Genomic DNA, 21,967 nt, shown 5'->3' with positions numbered 1-21,967 from the left:
CCTCTCATCACTTCATCATTTCACGGGACCTTTTTCACTCTCCTCTCCCACAGCATTCAGCTTACAGCTTCCTTTAACAAGCCGCCATTAGCACTGCTTTACCACATCATCAAAACTCCACTACCCAGCATCCATCCTGGCAAGGGGTACAGTAAACTTCACTACACTTCATGTCTGTCAGTTATTCTTTCGCTGCCCTGGGTTATTTTCATTCATCTTTGCATTCATTCTTTCATCTTTATTCATTATGACATTTCATTATTTCTGTTGATCCTTCCACCGTTTTTAGTTTCATGTTTTTAGTTTCAGTGTCATTTCAGGCATAATATCTCTTCACTGCAGGCAGAGAGTCAAAAGAATGATAGACCTATCATGTTTGCATTCCTCACATCCACTCTTCCTATCTTTCTTCTGGATCCCATGACAACAAGTCTACCTCCATCCATCCCTCCTAATCACACATCCTCTTCTCCTCAGTCCGTCTTTATAACATCCTCTTCCTGTCCCCCCTCAGACGATGGAGAGCCAGATGGAGGAGTGGTATAAGGAGGTGGGGCAGCTCCAGGCGCAGGTGGCCTCCATCCCACAGCAGACAAAGATCAAGGAGACGGTTGCAGAGCGACAAGCAGTGGTGGAGGCGCGGATGGTGCGACTGATCGAGCCGCTGAAGGAGAGGCGGCGGATCCTGCTGGCCTCCAAAGAAGTTCACCAAGTGGGACGAGACCTGGACGATGAGATCGTGAGTCTGACAGCACAAACACAATCCCTTATTTCCATCATTTAGAGACATTTTACTGAGTTTTACACACAAAAGACATTTAAAAATGATAAAAGGAAATGTTTACAAGAAATGTAAATGTAAAATAAGGAAAAACAGACAATGTAGTGCCGAGGCAGCAACTAGATTAGCTCATTTCAAATTACAAAAGTATGTATCAATCTTTGCCCTACCAAAACAGGAAGAGGAGTGCTTTAGTGTTTTGTAATGGCTCCGCTCCGCTCAAGATGCAGCTTGAAACTACTTCGTCACTGTGACACTGTGAATCCTTTCATCTGCAAACAAACATAGCACCGTCTTGCCTGAGTTCATAAGAAATAGTGCAATCTAAATAGATGGTAGTTTGCTGTTTAAAAAGGTCTGGATAGTACAGGATGTCCCATGACGCATCAGTGACAAACCCCTCTGTCCAATCAATGGTCTGCACTGAATGGTCAAATAGCTTGGACCTATCACTTAGAATGTCCGATAAGATGGTACCAAATAATATCAGGTACCACCCGCTGCACATTGGCACCAAGGGAGTCGAGTCCCCACATGAATTCAATAGTAATGGCAAACTGTTGGAGCACTATATAATACAAAACTATTCAAATTGAATGCAAAAATAAATCACACATTTTGTCTTAAATGTTTTTCAATAAATGTTGATGATAGATATCTTCATATCTAATTATGATGTAGATATCTCTATAGTACATCATTATTAGATTCACCAACAACAAACATGAACTGCTGAGTGTGGTATTGTTGTGGTTTCAGTTGTGGGTCCAGGAGCGCCTCCCGATGGCCATGTCTCAGGAGCACGGCTCCTCTCTGCAGGCGGTGCAGCAGCTCATGAAGAAGAACCAGGTGAGGGAATCAAGAGCTGGTGGTTCTAAAGGTAGCCGTAACCTAATACATAACTGGAGCCTGACTCCTGTGACCACTCTAATGTCAACTTATTGTGGTCCAAAGAAATCTGGATGGCAAGAATTAGATATAAAACATGATATGCAAACCGTAGTCCTACTTCCTACTCACCTACTTTATGGACCTTACTTAATGTACTACTATATTTCACTCGTATTATTGTTGTTCTGTTTTAAACCACGTTAAAACTACCTCACCAGTCACCTCTTCTGTCCTGTTCTGAACCCCTCCAGACTCTTCAGAGGGAGCTGCAGGGCCACAGGAGCAGGATCGATGATGTCCTGGAGAGGGCGGGGATCATCGCCTCCATCCGCAGCCCCGAGGCGGACAGCGCCCGGGCGGGCCACGAGCAGCTGGCCGGGCTGTGGGCTCTGCTGTGGCACGAGACGGAGAGGAGGCAGCTGGTGCTGGACGCCATGTACCAGGCCCAACAGTACTACTTCGACACGGCCGAGGTGGAGGCCTGGCTGAGCGAGCAGGAGTTGCACATGATGAACGAGGAGAAGGGGAAGGTGTGTGCGCCATTGAATAAACGGCTGATTATCTGGTTCAAAATCACAGCATGTCGTCTGTTATCAACAGGAAAGGGTTTCATTATTTAGTCATTATTACCACCCTGATTGCACAAGCCTCTGCTAAACTCACCAGGGTGTAAACACAATCAATCCAAAGTCATGGATCATTCTTTAATACATCTCTTTCATGGACCTTAATCTAGACGTTAGTCCTTCCTCTTCACGCAGACAGTTACACAGGATGGAAATGAACACTTGCCATATGCGAGTACATTTAGTCCGAGTAAATGATGTAAACCTCTTGCCCCTCCGGACAGACGTATGCATTTCCCCCATACTGGTTAGAGCTGCTGGCTTGCTGTCCTTATGATTAGCTGAGTCTGTCTTGCTTCCTAATAATGGGTAGTACCTATAAGAGTGGGCAATGTGACTTAAGATATGTTATTAAACACATGGAGCAAAGTCGTTGAACAGCAGGTGGAGACAGGGAGGAGACTATAGTTTATTTTTCCAACATTACTGTTGCTGCTTTCGAAACAACATTACGATATTTTTATGGATTTATATTCATAAAAATGTAAAAAGGCAATTCATTTGGTTTGACCGGTAAACAATCTGGCTTTAACTCAACCAGCCACCTTTAACAGGAAGCCAAAAGTACATTTTGGACACTTATTTATAGAGGCAGAATTGAGCATTTGTGCTGTGTGTGTTTTATGTATAAAAAAGGAAACTCTGCCTTGTGTGTCCTTTCCTCCTCCCTCAGGACGAGCCGAGCACGCTGCAGCTGCTGAAGAAACACCTGGTCCTGGATCAGACCATCGAGGACTACGCTGAGACCATCGGCCTGCTCTCACAGCAGTGTCGACAGCTGCTGGAGATGGGCCATCCGGACTAGTGAGCCTGAAAACACACACTGATTGTTTTCTGTTCGTTTCCAAAGTCAACCACGAGAACCCTGGAAAATAGTTGCTAATTTTCAAGCATTCCTTTCTTATTCATTTTCAAATCCGTGTTGCTTATGTTTGATCTGAAGAGGACCAAAGGGGACTCACTACGAGACTGTCTAGACATAAGTCTGTGAAACATCAGTCTAGTAGTGAGTCCTCCCTTTTGTTCAGCCAAGCTGTTTTTGTTCACATTAATTCAAGTTAAAATTACAAGTAACTTTCATGAACTGGAATCACACTGTCAAATATATATATCCTTTATTTAACCAGGTAAAAGACTAAATTAGATTAAAACCTCTTTTCCAAGAGCGACCTGGCCAAGAAGGGCAGCATGAACGAAGTTACAACAGATAAAACACAGACAGACAAACACAGCTGTAAAACACAAATCTAATGGCACGTCAGCCAGTCAATATGCGAAATAAAACAAACTATTAAAAATCATTCAAAACTGGCAACATGTAAAACGATTTTTGGATATACGAGCACTCACATCTACCAATGGTGTCGTGTTCTCTGTCCTTTAAGATGGACCTGAATTCCCCCACAGTGATTCCATCTGAGAGTTTCAGCTCCTTCTGTTCCAAGCTGTGGGGGCCGCATGTTTAACAGCTGTTTGACCCAGTTCTGTTCTCACTGTAGGAACCAGCATCTGAATCACATCTTGGGAGCGCAGGCCATATGGACTTTCTCTTTGACACATATATGTGCAAATGTAGGAGGGACCCAACCCAAGCAGAGATTAATAAATAAAACCCAACCAATGGGAAAGTCTGCGAGCAGACAAAGATGGCCAATTAGCAGCAGCATATGAAGTGCAATGGTGTACTCCAGGGGTCTTCAACTCAAATTCAACGAGGTCCAGTTAGAGAGAATGTCCCCATGCAAAGGTCCGGAACATCAACATGTCTAACTTGCTTCATGAATTAGTGTGATATATATTAAAGTGACCTGTAGCTTTATCAACGTCTGCATGTAATCAACAACTGACTGCAAATAAAGAAAGTACAATTCATAAACAACAATATTTATAGTCAATGAACATTGAACTATACAGATACACAGTAAATACTGTGGATGTGTGTAATGTTCCTCTCGGGCTGCATTTAAAAAATAAAATAGAGACAATAAATAAAATAGCTTTTGAAAATATGTGCATCTTAAAAGTGCTTAATTTTAGATAAATAAAATAAAGTGTAGCAGCAGCTTGAGTTTCCCTTTTTCTTTGTTAACCGTTTCACATCATGACTTAACTGTTTCAGCCGATTGTAGAACAATATCAGTCTTTACACATCAGAACAATTAACAGTTTAAAAGTCTCTCTTTCTGTCCCTCTTATATTGCAGTCTCTCACTTTGTTCTGTTCAGTGCGAGAATTGAGCTGGAGCTTGTCCTGCCAGGAGTTTAGATCTGGGCTGAAATGGTGTCAGGGCCATTCTCATGCAGGTGCTCATTGGTTAGCCGGAACGATAATTAGTTTTAATTTTGATCCTGGTGGACTGATCATATCGGGCTCTGAGACTGCTTATTTGACCTCAGTTCCGACTTGAGAGGGAATGTTTGGTCAAACACTTTTTGTCTCATAGTGGCGTTTTGGCACTTTGAATGAGCGCCACGGTCTCTGAACAAATGAGACACACTGGTTCTGTGCTCCCAGTGGGCAGGATGAACATGAATGAGTCCGTCCACTCAGGGTTAAAAGCCATGTTCCTCTTCTTGGAGAGCGCCATGTGTAATTATTTGTCTCTCCCTGTCTGCCGCTAACACGCCTGTTCACTCTCCTCTCCCTGTATCGCTAATTATTCTCTTCACTCACTTTCCTCTCCGCTTCTATCTGCCGTTCTCTCGTCTCTTCTTCTGTGTTTCTCTCCGTGTCGCTCGCTGTCTCTTTCGCCCCCTGATGGCGGCGGTTAAAATAGAATAGCCCCGTCAAAATTGAAATCCCCTATTAATGTATTAATTATAGGTCCGGGTCCGTATAGGTCTGGGTCCGGATCCGGATCGCGGTCCGCCTGTTACTGAACTATGGTGTACTCGATATCCACATCCAGTAGTAAATCGTAAGGCACAATGGAACACAGTATCCAAGCTCTTTAGGCACTGCTCAGAGGCATTCATGTATAGCAGGTCACCATCATCTAATACAGGTAAAAACGTTGCAGATATCAAATGTTTCCTTGTCTGAAAAGAGAAACAGGATTTATTTCTGTAAAAGAAATGTTGAAACAACATTTTCCGTGTGTAACTTGAAAGACAAGTTCTGTTCATTAAGAAATCCCAGATATGTGTAAGTCGTGACCCTCTCAATGTCAGTCCCTTGAGCAGTACACATCTTGGGTAGAATAGATGGTAACTTTTTGCCATTCGAAAATATCATCACATTTTTCAGCATTTAATATCAACTTCAGTTGGTATTAAATGGGTTTGTGACATCAAAGGCAGACTGGAGGAAATCTAGACTTTGCTCCGTAGAAGCGGAGGAACAATAAATAACAGTATCATCTGCATAAAAATGGTAAGAAGAATTTGCTAAATTATTACATAGATGATTTACATATATGGTCAAAAGAATGGGTCCTAATATAGAACCTTGTGGCACACCCTTTGCTATCGGGAGGAAGGAAGAAAAGGACCCAGAAAATCGGACGCATTGGGTTCTTGCTGATAAATCATTTAAAAACCAACCTACAGTATGCCTAAGCCGATACTGTGAAGTCTTTCCGTCAGGATGATATGATCAACTGTGTCAAACGCCTTGGACAAATCAATAAATAGAGCTGCACAATACTTGTTACAGTCCAATGCCTCAATGATGTTGTTCACCACTTTAATAGCAGCAGTTGTTGTTCTGTGTTGTTTTCTAAAACCGGATTGGTGCTCTGACAGAATATCATTTGTGTCCAAGAATAATTTAAGTTTTTCACTGAGAAGCTTTTCAAGGACCTTCGCTACAACACATCATTTGGAAATTGGCCTATATCATTAACAGATGAGGGATCCCCTCCTTTCAGTAAAGGAAGAACATATGCAGATTTCCATATGTTAGGAATCTCATTGTTGGAAAGAGTTAAATTAAAAAGATATAAAGCTATAAAGTCTGCAGCTAATTTAAGAAAATGAGGAGGAAGTTTGTCCGGACCTGCCGATTTGTGTGGATCCAGATTCGGCAATGCTTTATGGACCTCTATCACCTTGATACATGTGAAATGTAATGGCTGAGCCACGGGATGGGATGGAGGTGGTGAGGAATCAACGTTCTGTCCAGGGTCCGAATGTAGGGACTCAAACAAAGAACCAGAAGAAATCAAATGTTCATTAAAGCAGTTGAGAATGGCCGATTTGTCAGTGAGGGTTTGCGAGTCTGTAACAATGCAGGCTGGTAATTCATTTTTAGTTTCTGTTCCAAATGAGTTTTTTATTACCTTCCAGAATTTCTTTGGATCATTTAAGTTACTAGTAGTATTAGAGATGTATCAGATTTAGCCTTTTTAAATAGGAAGGTGAAACGATTTCAGAGCTGTCTAAAAACAATCCAATCCACTTGGGATTTTGATTTTCTGGCCCTTGACCTCTCCTTTAGAAAGCTGCCTGTGAGGACGAAACCAGGGATTTTTTAAATTCTAATAAAAGCCTCATGAAAATAATCCCATGCCAGTTCAATATCACTAATGAGAGAGATCTTGTTCCAATCAAAATCCCACAGGTCATGAAAAAATGCTTGCTCGCAGAAATGTTTAAAATCACGTTTAAAAACGATTTGTGGTCTTGTTTTTGGAAGCTTAGCCTGCCTGATTGTGGCTATAGCGCAATGGTCACTCATATCATTTGCAAAAATACCAATATCCAAAAACGTATGAGGCGCATTTGTTAAATATAAGTCGATAAGAGACGATTTATCTTGGTGTTTAAGATTAGGACGAGTTGGGCTATTGATACATTGCATAAGATTAAAAGAGTCACAGGTTGATTTAAAACTATCGGAGACAGAGGACAACCAGTCCCCGTTAAAGTCTCAGGCAATTCAAATCTCATTCAAATCCAAGCAAGATAACGGATGAGTCAGTGATGATAACGCCTCAATGCTTGCTGAAGCGGGTCTATAGCACCCTACAGCAGTGATACAATGACCCTTAAGAAGTTCCAATTGTCTGCTGAGACACAGATGATTGGATGGTAGGATGACATTTTGTTTTTACATCAATTGCAACACCACCACCTTTTCATGGAGAGTTCTAGGCTGAGAGCCCGGAGAGCACCCACACTTGACACTGTGGTAGCAACCTGTCAGTCACAAGGTAGTCTCGCCCTGAAGGTTCTTACAGTTTATGAAAATGTGTGTTTTTATTTACAAAATAATTTCAGGTAAAGGGATTCCTATATACTTCAAAATATACTTTCAAGATAATTCACAGATTAAGATTAACGCAACTCTAATCTCGTCAAATCTCCACCCCCCTCAGTGTCTCACTCGTAGAGCTACATCTCCCATCTGTTTGAGGAGAACAACGATCTGGAATGGCCTTCCCATCATAACAAAAAACTGTACTTGCTACATTGCTTTTAAAAAAGACCTGAACAATCATTTCACCAGTGTATGTATAATGCCTAGTTAAAAATTGTAAGTATAATTTATGTTCTTGATTTTTGCCATTTTTATTGAATGTAAGTAATCGTTTGTATATTGATTTTGTGTTTGATATTACATTGTGATTTTTAACATTATTTAGGTAGAGGCTTTAAATAACCGCAATGGGTTGTTTTCCTCTTCCTGCACTGTTTATACTTTCTTATCGGTTATCTTTGTGTCATTTTAACTGTGCCTGTCCTGTGTTTTCCTCAGCGAGCAAATCAGCAAGCGCCAGTCGCAGATCGACCGTCTGTACGTGTCCCTGAAGGACCTGGTGGAGGAGAGGAAGAGCCGCCTGGAGCAGCAGTACTGGCTCTACCAGCTCAACAGGGAGGTGGACGAGCTGGAGCAGTGGATCGCTCAGAGGGAGGTGGTGGCCAGCTCGCCTGAACTGGGTCAAGACTACGAGCATGTCACGGTAAGTGTACGAACGGTTGGTGTCTGTACATGTCACAGAAGTCAGATGTTGAAAAAGCATCTTGAATGCATATGGAGAATATACTACTATCTACTAAACCTCCAGGTCCTGCAGGAGAAGTTCACAGACTTTGCTTCAGAGACGGGCAGCGTGGGACAGGAGCGAGTGACCGCCGTCAACCAGATGGTGGACGAGCTGATCGACTACGGCCACGCGGAGGCCGCCACCATCGCTGAGTGGAAGGACGGGGTGAACGAGGCCTGGGCCGATCTGCTGGAGCTGATGGAGACCCGGGCGCAAATGCTCGCCGCCTCACACCAGCTGCACAAGTTCTTCTCTGACTGCAGAGAGGTACGATGCCTGAAGAAACACAGATATCATAAGGGGTTATTAACCGTAGAGTAAAACTGTACAATATCATATGTTGCAATTATACAACAAGAAAGGACATTTAATGAGCAGATTGATTTGGTTTTACCCTAACCCTATTTGTTCCAAATTGCCTGATTTCCTTCTTCAACCACACTTGTTTTGTATAGGACACCTTCTGAACTGCTTGTGTTCTTTGGTGTTCAGGTTTTGGCCCAGATTGAGGACAAACATCGGAGGCTTCCTGAAGTTCGGGCTCGGCAGGGCAGCTCTGCCAACACCAGCACGCTGCAGAGACTGCTGCACAGCTTCGAGCAGGACATACAGCTGCTGGTCACGCAGGTACTGCAACATGCACCTGAACACACAGCATGGGACATAACTGACCCCTCATTTAGGGGACCTGCCCCAGTGATGATGAAGGTGATGATGAAGGTCAACACAACGTTTTCTGATGCTAATTCAGCAATTGTTTATAAGTAATTACACAGTTTGTTTAGCATGCTTCCTTTAGCGAGGAGGGCCTCACATTCAAACGAACACGGAGTGATTATTTAAAATCAGTAAAATAGCAATTCACATTTTGTTTATATGGCTTTTAAACTGATGTATTTCCTTTGCATCATTTTGTTCTTTCTGTTTTTGTAAGAATTTGTAATATACATTTATATACATTTATTTTATTTTTAATTACATAAATGAACGGAAATGGATAGAAAGTACATTTGGTTATTTACGACTGAGTATGTACTTGCTCTGCATTTCCTTTAGAAGTGTCTGGTCCCTGTCCTGCACCTGGGGAACAGAGCAGGAGAACATTTGACTGAAGAACAGCTGCTCTTTGTCACCTCCTCTGAAGGAGCCTGTATCATTTGGCCCCGACGAAACACAGCTGTCAGAGCAGCTGTGTTTCGTGCGTCATTTGAAGAAAAACTATTGTATTTATTTTAGTTTCTTCCTCGTTCAGCGTTTTCCTAAAATCTGCTCTGCCAGGTGCGTCAGCTGCAGGAGAGCGCGGCTCAGCTGAGGACGGTGTACGCCGGGGAGAAGGCCGAAGCCATCGCCTTCCGCGAGCACGAAGTGATGCAGTGCTGGAAGGAGTTGCTCACGTCCTGCGAGGAGTGCCGAGTACAGATCACCACGGAGACCGACAAGCTGAGGTTCTTCAGCTCGGTCCGAGATCAGATCACTTGGATGGAATCCATCATCTGCCAGATAGGGACAGGAGAAAAGCCTAAGTAACTACTCTAAATGAAGGTGGTATAAAACGTGTCAAACTTGACCAAGACAGTAAACTACAGTTATGCCTTCAAGCTACAACATACCGTACGTTTCTAACACATAGGATTTGACCTGGTAGGACCTAAGTATTCTATAAGTGGGTATAGAAAGCTGTTTGCAGAAAGTAATTAACAGGCCGTTTGTTTGCTGAAGTGTGTGGGGCAGTGAGCTAAGTGTGTGTGCTGTGTGTCCTGCAGGGACGTGTCCTCAGTGGAGGTGCTGATGAACTATCACCAGAGTCTGAAGAGTGAGGTGGAGGCTCGCAGCCGCAGCACTCTGGAGTGCATCGAGATGGGGAAAACTCTGCTGGCTGCTCGAAACCCGGCAGCTGAGGAGGTAACATCACTTTATAATGATATTTTAAATGAAACACTGCTCACACCCCCACAACAGCAACCTCCACTTATGTGATGTGTATGTATAGATGGATGGATGTAAAACCCTTTACCCCTTTATACAGAACAACGTGTCTGGCAATATGTTGACCATTGTTACTCTGATCCCTGTTTTGCTGTAATTCTAATGTCACTGGTTTTGATTCTTAGATCAAGGAGAAGCTAGACAAGGTAATCACCAAGCAGTACGAGCTGTCTGAGAAGTGGGACAACCACTGGGATGCCCTACAGCAATGTAAGCACGCGCGCACACACACACACACACACACACACACACACACACACACACACACACACACATATCAACAATACCTACATGTAAAAAAGAGAAAATAGCTGATGTAAGCTTCTGCTATTGAACATTACTGTGCCCCCCCTCTCAGTGTTGGAGGTTCACCAGTTTGCGCAGGAGGCTGTGGTGGCGGAGGCGTGGCTGACCGCTCAGGAGCCGCTCATCAGCAGCAACGAGCTGGGGGCGAGCGTAGACGAGGTGGAGCAGCTGATTCGTCGGCATGAAGCCTTCCGCAAAGCTGCTGCCACCTGGGAGGAGCGATTCAGCTCACTGAGACGAATCACCACGGTAACACCATCATTTTCAGCATCATCATCATTTTTCCAATGAAAAAGTTGTAAGATCCAATATACTGAAATCACTGGCTAAACACTTATGAAGAGCGATGTTTACAGAATTGCTCAAAATCAGTCACTCGTGTTAAAGCCTGAGTGACTCGTTAGTCTTGGAATGGGATTTAAAACAGTTTTCTTTCCCCAGGTGGAAAAGTTGAGAGCAGAGCAGAGTCCGCTGCCCCCGACCCCTCTGCTGGGTCGTAAAGTCTTCCTGGACCCCCAAGATGCCTCAGCAACTGTAGCCATCCTCCCCCGCCTCCCGCTCTCCCCCGTCATGAGACAGACCATCTATGAGCAGAACGAAGCCAATTCTCCTCCCTCACCCTCACCCGCCACACCTACACCCTCCCCCTCATCTGTGGCCCGTCGGCTGGGGTCCACCGTGGCTAACTACACCCCCGTGATGAACGGCTCCAGCTACCGCCAAAGCCTGGAGGCGCGGCAGGGCGGCGTGGTGGGTTTGGCTGCAGGACTAGGCCAGCCCACCCCTTTCTCCATCGCCTCGGTTGCCACGGCAGCCATGCTTGTCTCAGCCAATCAGGCGAGAGAGAGCCCCAGCCCGGCGAGAGAGCAAGCCGCGAAGGGGATGAGTTACCTCCAGCCATCACAGGCGGAAAGATCTCCAGAGGTGAAGTCGTCCCCGTATCTAAGGCAACCCAAAATCAAACACCTGGATGATGCAGTGACGCCGCTGCTCGTGGCCAGCCGCCTGGAGAGGGCGAGGGAGCGGGAAAGGGGGAGGGAGAGGGAGATAATGATGGGAGAGATAGGGACGGAGAAAGCGGAGGTGGCTGTGATGGCTGAGGTGGTGCTTACGGAGCCGGGCCGGGAGCGCCTGCACAGCGAGCCCACCAGAGGGCCCCGGGGGTCCAGAACTGACCCGCTGGGCCACGCTGAGCCTCAGGTCCACACACACGGTCAGCACAGGATAGAGCGGCAGCTGTCCAGCGAGCAGCTGATCCAGGCCCGCAGGGACGAGCTGCCTCAGGAGGTGTGGAGGGAACAGGCCGAGAGGCGGGACAGGAAGACGCTTGAGAGGCAAACGTCCAGTGAGCAGGAGGGCCCCGTGGCCCCCGGGGGCCACGAGGGCCGGCGGAGAGAGAGGGACCGACACCGGCTGGACAGACAAGAATCCAGCGAGCATGACACCGGCAAAGAGCAATCTGACCGACGCTCAGGAGGAGGGTGAGACTTTGTGTTTGTACTTTGTTTTGTCTAATGTACTATGTTATTAATATGTGGACAAGAGGAGCCGGTTATACACTACTCAAAAGAAAAAAATGTATACATTTATTGGATTTGGAAGTCAGTGTATATTTCTGTTTAGCACCATACATATATCACAATGTGTATTGTCTAATTGTCATGTTTTCTACAGAGAAAAGAGATCTACCATGGCAGAGATTGTAGAGCAGCTGCAGGAGAGAGAAGCAGCACAGGTCAGCAGACTTATGTTGTGTGTGTGCAAATAAAGAAAGTGTTTATTTGTGTGGCTCATTTAGGCAGGGTTTGTAAAACACAGTGCAAATAAATAAACAAACTTACTTTACTTTTTTTTCTCCAGTTTACACAATTTTGAAATGTTGAACTGGTCAACATCTCCTCGTGTACTTCAGGAGTGAGTCTGTGTGATGAGCTTTGTAGAGAAGTCACTGGATTATGTAGAGTAATAACGAGTGTATGTGATGTGGGGTGAATAAATCAATCAAAAGCATAGACTGAACTTAAAGATGGCCGACACTTCTCTACTTACAACTACTTTACAGCCCGGCTCCGTAACTTTACAAAAATGGCTTCACATTTTGAGCTGTCATGTGTTCCGTCTTTATATACAGCCTCTGGTCAGAGTGATTTGTGATGACCTGAAACCAGACTTACATATGTGCTTCGATGATAAAAATGTAATACCATGAGCCCAATTCTTACTGACTCCACCCACCTTCAGGCCCGTGGAGAGGTGGCCCGCCTGCCTAATGGTGTCCCAGAGAAAATAACCAAACAGTCACTGGAGCGACCTCGAGCTCGGGACAGACCCAAACCACGGCGCCGACCACGACCCAAAGAGGCGGGAGAGACCACCCGGAGGTCCCGGTCCGCTCCGGCCCAGAGCAGCCCGAGCATCCCCCTGCAGCCCACGCACACTGCACACCACGAGGGCTTCCTGTTCCGCAAGCTGGACATCGAGACCCTGAAGAAGAGTACCAATAGGTGGGTGTTCAGGGTCATGTTGAGCAGAACATCTGGTCGAGCAGATGAGAGAGAAGGAGGGTGGACTCTGGTGTCATCAGAGTCAGACTGATCAAGGTCATTTCTAAAGTTGTTGGAGTAGCATATTTGTGGGGTGTACCACAAGAGTTCCCATATTTGCAAGTTATTTTCCACATCAAATGAAGACTTTGCATTGCGCTGCTTGTTGCTAAATGTAAACTTACCGGTCTTTATTATCGATGGAAGCCAATTCTACAAATAGTATTTTCCGCTGTCTGTTTCTCATGACATCAGAGCCTCCTCCGTTTGTTGATTCAACAATGATGACAGGGGCATGACTTTAGCATGCTAAGCTAACACGCTAACACACTCCGCTGACACTGCGTCTGACATGTTAAACCGATGCATGATGGCACCGGCGCAGAGGACACATGAAGGCAACTCTCAGCTAAGCTTCGGATATTCTCAGCAACTGTGTCTTTAGAAGCATGCATACATTAAGGTTTACAGTCAAAGGATGCTATGAAATGATCAGTTAACCTCTTTGTCTAATGGATTACATTTAACAAACAGTTCTACATTCTGCTTCCAAAGACTTTGAACATTGACAAATATGTGACACATCTTACTGTTCCCTTTAATTATCCCTCTATGCAAAGCTGGATTGGATTCAGCATCAGGAACAACTCTTATTTTCAGCCCAGAATCACAATAGTAACATAATCGTCCAAACTTTCAATCAATCACTCAAGTTTATAACCCAATATCAAGGATTACACATTTGTTCCAGGGGTCTTTACAGTGTGTACAGCATGGGTCGGCAACAGGCGGCCCACGGGCCATTGGTGGCCCGCCAGCAATAATATTCGGGCAGGAAAATTATTTTTTGAGAATAAAAATAAAATATTATTTAGAGATTTTTTTTTTTTTTTTTACAATATCTGACCGACAGTCGCACACATAGGCTATAATGTCCGAATAGAGAATCTACCTACACCTGAAGAATGCTTATTGTACTTTTATCCATGTTGAGAGGGAATGACACACAGGCACAATCTGGCAGCGGGGTGCACTGACGCTGATCGTGGATCAATAAGTAGGTGGACAGCGCGTGGAGCTGAAATAGCCAACATGCGGTGTGTGGTTTGAAAAAAATAACACCAGCTCACTAAATCATTCAAACGTAATGTTTACTTAGGATATCAAAACATTGACAACAAAATCGGAGAAGCCGCTTGATCATGGAGGGCGAGGGGTGGCCGTGCATATGCTGCCTCCCCAGTTGGCAGCTTTGTTTCGAAAGAAACAACATTTATGAGAGAAAATCCCTAATGTCCGAATGCAAGGGAATGCAGCACAAGCCTTGTAGCCCCTCCCCCGGCCCTGGTGCGAGCATGGAAAAGTGATTGACGGCGATTTCATTTGAACGGGACGGCGCAAAAACGAGAAGCAATTTAAAAGATAGTCTGTTAAAATACAGATAATAGCCCTGGCTTTTAGCATGGGACTGAAATGGGGCTAGAGAGGACGAGCCTCCCTCTGGGCAGGTCTAGCCAGAGGCTCTGGCCTTTGATTATGTTCTGGCCCGCCATCTAGTGGCTCAGACAAGAATTGTCCCAAGGCCCAACTTACTTACCGACCCCTGGTGTACAACACCCTCTGTCCTCTGTCTGACCCTCTCAATCACAAGGGAATACTCCTAAAGAAACCCCACGCCTAACAGGAAATAAATTATAAATTCAATTCATTCATTTATGGGACATGAGTGCATACAGATAAAGAGAAGAAGAGGGAGAACTAGGAAGGTAAAGGGTGAAAGTCTAACCCTGTAGCAGTATAAATAAGGGCTGGTTCAGAGCAAGCCTGAGCCAGCCCAACTATAAGCCACATACTGATTTGGAACTGCAATGCAATGGTTATCATAATGTTTTATACAGTTGCACCTACTCCTTTACATGTGCCTGTAGCATTACCCATTTACAGTCTGTGGTTGATTTCACCTTGGCAAAGCTATGTTGTGTGCTTGTAGTGGTTGGGTGTATTTCACAATTCAGCAATTACCTGATGAAGTAAAAAAAAACATGCAGGATTTTACCTATGACTTATTGATAGTGACCCCAGGAGACCCTCCAGACTTAAAGTTGTGTTCATAAAAGGCTATTTGATGTATGTCATCTCTGATTATAAGGATCAGAAAGTAAAGACGACAGTTACATGAAGAGCAACCCACAGAGATCTCACCGCATGTGAAACATCATGCATGAAGCTTACGATGCCTTCAAATCTAACACGAGCCCGCAGAACAAAGACTGAGCAGCTGGCCATGAATGCCAGGGGGAGAGGTACATGGAGCTTCTGATGGAGTACGTACACTGCCTTGTGCCCAGTCTGGTAGTCTGCGCACACACACGCGCTCACTACCTGGCCTCCACAGGTGACCGCCCTGCTTCCTCCAGAGACCCCACAGCAAAGTGTTCCTCTGCACTGCTCTGTAGTGGCTGGGCTGACCACGCACAGCTAAAGCTCATCCCCTCCAGCTGTGATGAGTCCCACTCACGTGCCCACTCTATGGATGAATGTCGCGTATGTACATGCCCTGTAATGTACATGGCAAGGTAATCCTGAATGGCTTCAATCTGGACACGTGTGAATCTGCAAACAGCTCCTTGTCTGGCTTATTGTATATTCTCTCTCTTTGCTCTTTATTCAGTTGTGATTGGAGGAGAAGATCTACAACTTTTTCCTCCAATCAGCACTGAGAAGGAGAGGACGTACAGTCAGTTTGAGAGGACGAGTTGAGGTTCAACCTGTCTCTGTTACATAGCTACATGACGAGGCACTGAGTATGTTTATGTGCACGTTAATATTCTGGTGTTATTCAGGAGAACAAAGAGTTACTTATTAATAACTTAGGTACGTGTGATGGGTGGTACGTCAAATAAGGATACGCACTAGAAGAACATCAGAATAGTGTAATTATTGGACTATAATTAGTGATGCATTGATATGTTCATCAATATTGTGAATTTACCAATTGACTTCAATAGATTCTTATTTGTACTTTGATTATACCCTTGTTAATTCTATTTGGTATAATTGATAACTAAATGTATCAAATACATCTAAGAAAATAAACAATATTTGCTTCTGAGATGTAGTGAAGAAGATTAGAATAGTTAGAATGATAGCAGAACGTACGTTTAAGTGACATAGCTCAAGATGGCGCTTCAGTAAAGTAAATGAACTTGCTTTCTTCCACTGACAGCAGTCAGTCAGTCAGGATAGGGAGACGTCTGCAGCCAGGTTGTGTTTACTAAGGACCACAGATTTAACCACAGTTCACTCACGATAGTCAGCTGTCGCCTGGGGAAGACAAACGTCACATAGAAAGAGCCTTGAACCTTGAACTTGAAAATATTGATGGAAAGAAAAAATGTGAGTGTTTTGTATTCAGATGACGCTAAAAAGTGATATAGTGAAGGTAAACTACTAATTACATGTATCTTCATTCAACTATCTGGTTCTTAAAGGCCGTATGTGAATGAATAGAACTTTTGGTAAATGGTACATTTACATTTTGTTATTGTTTATCATATAGCAGAACAAATATCATAAAGTGAGTTATAATAACTTAGACACCTTATCACATGCATCATTGTTCTTCTTCAGGCTAAATTCAGTTTCCGTAGGTTCTTTGAAATCGGGATATTAAGCTGCACACAGACAGCTTGCTCTGAGGAATATGTATAACTGGGTGTGAGCTTATTAACTGGAAGGGTGTGTGCATGTAAACACGCTCAAAGAGATTAAAGACGCATGACGGACTTTAAGGTGTTAATGCCAAAATGCCATTTAACCAAACTCTCCCTCTCTTCTGCTCCCTCCTCGGTGCTCCTGGCTGCTCCTCTCCTCTCCTCCAAGGTAAGTCATATATAAGCCCACGCACAGAGACACACACAGTGTACGTAGCCCCCTCCCCATCCCTCCACCCCCCCACCTCCTCGTCCGTCTGTGCGTCCATTGGTCTGTTTGTTCAGCAGTGTGTTTCCTCCTCCCTCCTTGGCGCCGGTCCGACCCGCCCACCTGTCTGCTCTGGTCAGGTGAGTGAGGTGTTAGCTTAGCAAGAGCCACTCTGCAGTTCTTCCTGACTCCTCCCATCTCCCCCCAACCACCACCTTCCCCGTACCTCCCCCTCCACCGCCCCCTCCTCCACTCTCCCTCCCCTCACCCCTCCCGCCTTCCCACACCACAGCAGGTCTTGGGTCAACCTGTACTGCGTGCTGAAAGAAGGGGAGATGGGTTTCTACAAAGACGCCAAGAACATGGCCACGTCCTACAACAACGAGCCGCTGCTCAACCTGTCCCACTGCCACTGCGACGTCACCAACGGCTACAAGAAGAAGAAGAACGTCTTCACGCTCAAGTGAGGGGCTGCTACCATGTTGTACTCCTTCTCGCCGGCGACATTTTAACCTGTTCAATTTTGTCGGCTGTGCTCTGTTTTGTTTACATGGCAGAAATGAAAGTAAGGGGATTCCTCTCCTGATTTTAGAAGTTCAACTTGAGCTCCTATAATAAGTCTATTATAAAGTGTGGGCCAAAATGCACACACTCAGACCCTTAAGGACACGAATATCTCACTTGAAAGCTATTTATACCACCGTTTGTCATCCCAAGGCCAGTACAGAGTAAAATCATGCATATCGTCAGGCATTTAGAAAACATTTAAATCTATTCTGAAAATTGTAGTTTTTACTATTTTCTAAAAAGCATACATGCTTCTATATATGTGTATATGAATATGTAATAGTATTTGAGTAGTATATGAAAGTATATGAAAACTGACTTTTCTAACTGCTCAATTTAAATGCAACAATTTAAATGTAGTTAACAAACTGAGTAATCTTAAATGCTTAATTTAGAACGTTAATAAGCATCCTAGCACACGATTAACCATAACTGCCCTATGCATAGTCCATTAGTCTTCTAATTGTTGGTCTGGTCTAACTAAAATGTGCTACGTCGTTTAGTATAGGGAGAGGTACTGGTAGAGCCTGGTTTTCAGCCACAGTTTGTTTTCTTTAATGCACTTCTGTTTCTCAATTTGATATTGTTCAGTGTGAATGCCAACTGTTACTTAAAAAGGAAATATTCTGCTTATGTTCTGCTTCATATTTGCATCTTGTGTCTGAAACCAGAGCCCAGTCTGCTCTGATTGGTTAGCTGGCCGGCTCTGTTGTGATTCGTCAACCACTTAGAAATGTCCCGCCACTTAGCCTATCAAGTACAATGTGTTGAAGTGCTAGCCAATGGAATCGCCAGTGTTACACAGTGATGTCACTATGTTCCGGAAGTAAACAAAGGAGTCCAATGGAGGTGTTTCAGGCGTGGGAGAAACCCCCCCTCTTGAGGGAACACAGGGAGTGTAGCCTTTGCACAACATGGAACACACTCAGGAGAGGGACAACCACAAACACATAATAAGGCCTCTTTTGTCCCTTTCGCACCAACGCAGCTCCCGTTAGCTCCGTGCTAGAGCTTTTCTGGTTCGGAACCGGTTTTTCTTTTCAGCCCCCGTTTTGTTCACACCGCCCAGAGGCTGGTGCTGCCGCGGCTGCGCCATGACGTCACCGTTTACGTCGCTGATTTTCTCCCCAACGGCGTTCACAACAACAACAACAACAACAACAACAATGGGGGACTGCGTCGGGTCGATGATCGTGTTGCTTTTAATCACACGAAGCCAGATTAAATTAAGTAACGACTTCTCCAACCTTATCCAGAGTGCCGTGGTTCATTGTTTATTAATGTGTTTCTGCAGCATTTACTGTAAAGTATTCACTGTCCGACTCACACAAGCAGCTGATGCATATCCCCAGTTCCCCTTAGCCTAAGTGAATGTGTGTCAGTCTGAATTGACGCTGTTTGGCATCACAATGCTGTTATGAAAGTTTCTCTGGTATAAAATGGGTGATGTTGGCATAGCAACCGAAGCTAAACTGACTACTTGCTATTGCTATCCTATTGTGGCATAAACCGTTTTCTACAGGCACATTTTACCAGCGTATTTTATTATGATTCTACTTGTGATAGTCGGACACGACAACCTGTGCAGCCCATGTATTGATAGCTGCAATAATACAAAACAACACGTCTGCCTCTCTCCACAATGATGGATAACAGCGAACGGATGGTCAAAGTAAGGCACAAATAAACAGAATCACACGAAGCCTGGTTAGTGTTGCCTGACTTTATAAAGTGTGTTTTTTCTATAAGTGTGTGGTTGCGTTCTACACATAGGCGCCGCGTGAGGCTCAGGTTTGGGAAGGCTAAATCAATTTTTTTACCTGACGCTGCCCGCCTCCGGCGTCAATAGATAAGAGATCAACCGAGATCAACTCTCAGTGAAAGCACCGCCTGCTGACCAATCAGAGCTCAGTGTGCGGAGTTTAAATCTATCAAGTCATATTACAGGATAAAGGAAATACAGAACATCTGCCGTATGCAGGGAAGATGCCGACGTGTCGGACCTATCATTCATATCACATCATCGATCATATAATATCATATATTTCCAGTAGCGTGGCGTGGGGAAAAAATTAGGGGAAGCCAATAATACGTTTTTTCTTTTGGGTCGGGGCGGGGGTGTGGTGGTCAATGTAATAACGTAACCAGATGAGTGATTACAGCACCCAGTATCATTTTACACACATTTGTATCATACAGATGCAGGACTTACACACGCCTGTTATCTAACCGACAGGGCCGCACGCACTCTCCAGCCCAAACTCTAATCGGCATTCATTCACAAACTACATCAGGAGACCTTTAACGTTTTACGTCCGATTCGCTCCTTTGTTCCTCGCTGTACACAGCTCCAGTTTGGGCATCGGCCTGTCATCAGATTGTATCTGTTGTTGCTGCTGTAGCGGAAGTTTAGTACAATTATTTTTGATTAAATACTCCAAATCCCCACCCTACATAATTGCACTTGCTTCAGTTGCTATGATTCGAAAATGATAAAAGTAGAGACATGTGGATATTATCCGGCTGAACAAAATGTGCATTTATCTAACAGGTTCGTTTTCCACAGACCTTATTTCGAGCTATTTTCCAAAATCCTATGGAGAAATCCCATTGCTTTTTTGTCGAGGGAATGCGAGCGCAGCTTACTTCCGGGTCTAGGACGCGTCACTGCAACAATAAGTTGATGCGATTTGATTGGATTGTGAGGCAAGGGAAGCCAGCGCCATATAGAGAGAATTATTATCTATTATATGGCTCTGAGGGAAGCCAGCCACCTCTGGCTTCCCTTGGCATGGCCCCGACCAATCACAGGTTGGCAGGGGCATGACGTGAGCCTCATCTGATTGGTCAACCCCTCCATTTTTTTTCACCAAGGGAAGCCAATTTCGACTAGCCTCCTCTCGCAACAGTGAGTGCAATCTACTGTTTCACCATAACATCTAGAGGGGCGCTGTTTCACTCTTTGTCAAATACTCAATGAGAATGGGGGAGAGACGGGCCGGCAGCAACACACAACAAAGAATTTCCGAAACAAAAAAAAAATTTTAAGCAACACATTAAGTTGACAAAACACTCAACTCAAATGTAATTATGTTAATTATTTAATTATTAAGTCATCACTCGTGTCTTAGATGAGGCAGTGATATCATAAACCTGTAGGCCTACGCATTCAAACACTCGGTAGTTTATTTATTTTTTAACCAGCTGTTCTGTATTCACCTTGCAGGTGCAACTATGTTGCTTTTATCCTGGATAAAGTGTTTAAGTCATGGATTTTTAAAGTTTAACTTTTTCATATTTGTCTAATATTATAGTTTCATTTTCATTAATGAAGTATGACGCTGCGCTGTCAGTACGCTTGTCCATGTTTGTGATTGGTCAAATGTTGCTAGCCCCGCCCCTTGAACGCGCTCTCAGCTGGACAGAGAAACCCTGGGTTGATTTACCGAGTTGATAACCAGCGTCGTAGGACTGCATAGCGAGATTTCGTTTGTTAGTATTAGTTAAAATAACTCAAACATATCCAGGGTCTGTTGAACTGGCTTCGTAGTACAGTTTACAGGTGGCTGCATAGCAGCGCTAATGTCAAAGACACAAACATTATACATTATATTTTAATTTTACCAGGATGCAGTGACAAAGGCTTAGCCTTCTCTAGCCTACAGTACCCGCCGCCCCTGGTTCTATAGTCACTTTGCTCAGCGCTACTGCTTGTTACAACTTTTATTTGCCGTACTGGCCATAGACTGTTAGCTCAGGTTAATCTTGCCCCCCTCCGACGTAAGCGTGATGTATGCGGTTCTTCCTTCTAGGCGACAATTTTTCGAGCTTGGTAAGAACCGGCTCCGCTGCGGTGTGAACAGGAAAAACCGGTGCTTATCAGGCTCAAGCTCCGAACCGGCCCTGGAACCGCATTGATGTGAAAGGGGCATTTAACGGGACCATATCGATGAGTAATATGGCAGCCTAAAGCTCAGATTATCTCACCCTTTACAGCTTTGATTTGACCATTCTTACATACTTTGTGGAAGTGAAATGCTAAAAAAAATGTAGGTATCTTCATCGCAAATAAATCCTCCTTCGAAGTTATCCATCAAACATGTTTTGTGACGCTGACAATTGAGCGGCCCGACCAAGCAAGGAGGCAGAGAGTTCAAATATAACCCGGTGTGGGCATTTATTCCTCGTGCGCACATGATTCACAGCCTCAATATGACTCCTCCCTGAACACTGTCAGCAGCAGAGTTGGGTGTAACGCGTTACAAAGTAACGCATACTTTTGTCGGTAACGGAGTAGTGTAACGCGTATAATTCAGTAATCACACTACAGTTACTAACATTGCCTCGACACGCGTTACTT

The 21,967-nt window shown here is 44.4% G+C and overlaps 1 protein-coding gene across 1 annotated transcript in view; it reads left to right on the top strand.

Annotated features, from left to right (window-relative positions):
- LOC117457411 (spectrin beta chain, non-erythrocytic 4) overlaps nt 1-21,967 on the top strand; it is a 150,109-nt gene that overhangs the window by 125,220 nt on the left and 2,922 nt on the right. The window contains 15 exon segments of the mRNA XM_034097494.2: nt 515-739; nt 1,541-1,630; nt 1,924-2,202; nt 2,972-3,102; nt 7,996-8,200; nt 8,306-8,551; nt 8,777-8,911; nt 9,563-9,807; nt 10,048-10,186; nt 10,396-10,480; nt 10,629-10,825; nt 11,018-12,057; nt 12,251-12,311; nt 12,818-13,080; nt 17,333-17,503. Coding sequence (XP_033953385.1) covers nt 515-739; nt 1,541-1,630; nt 1,924-2,202; nt 2,972-3,102; nt 7,996-8,200; nt 8,306-8,551; nt 8,777-8,911; nt 9,563-9,807; nt 10,048-10,186; nt 10,396-10,480; nt 10,629-10,825; nt 11,018-12,057; nt 12,251-12,311; nt 12,818-13,080; nt 17,333-17,503 — 3,512 coding nt within the window.

This window comes from Pseudochaenichthys georgianus, chromosome 13, assembly GCF_902827115.2.
Source record: "Pseudochaenichthys georgianus chromosome 13, fPseGeo1.2, whole genome shotgun sequence".
NCBI classification, from domain to species: domain Eukaryota; kingdom Metazoa; phylum Chordata; class Actinopteri; order Perciformes; family Channichthyidae; genus Pseudochaenichthys; species Pseudochaenichthys georgianus.
This window is presented reverse-complemented; position numbering and strand designations above follow the sequence as displayed.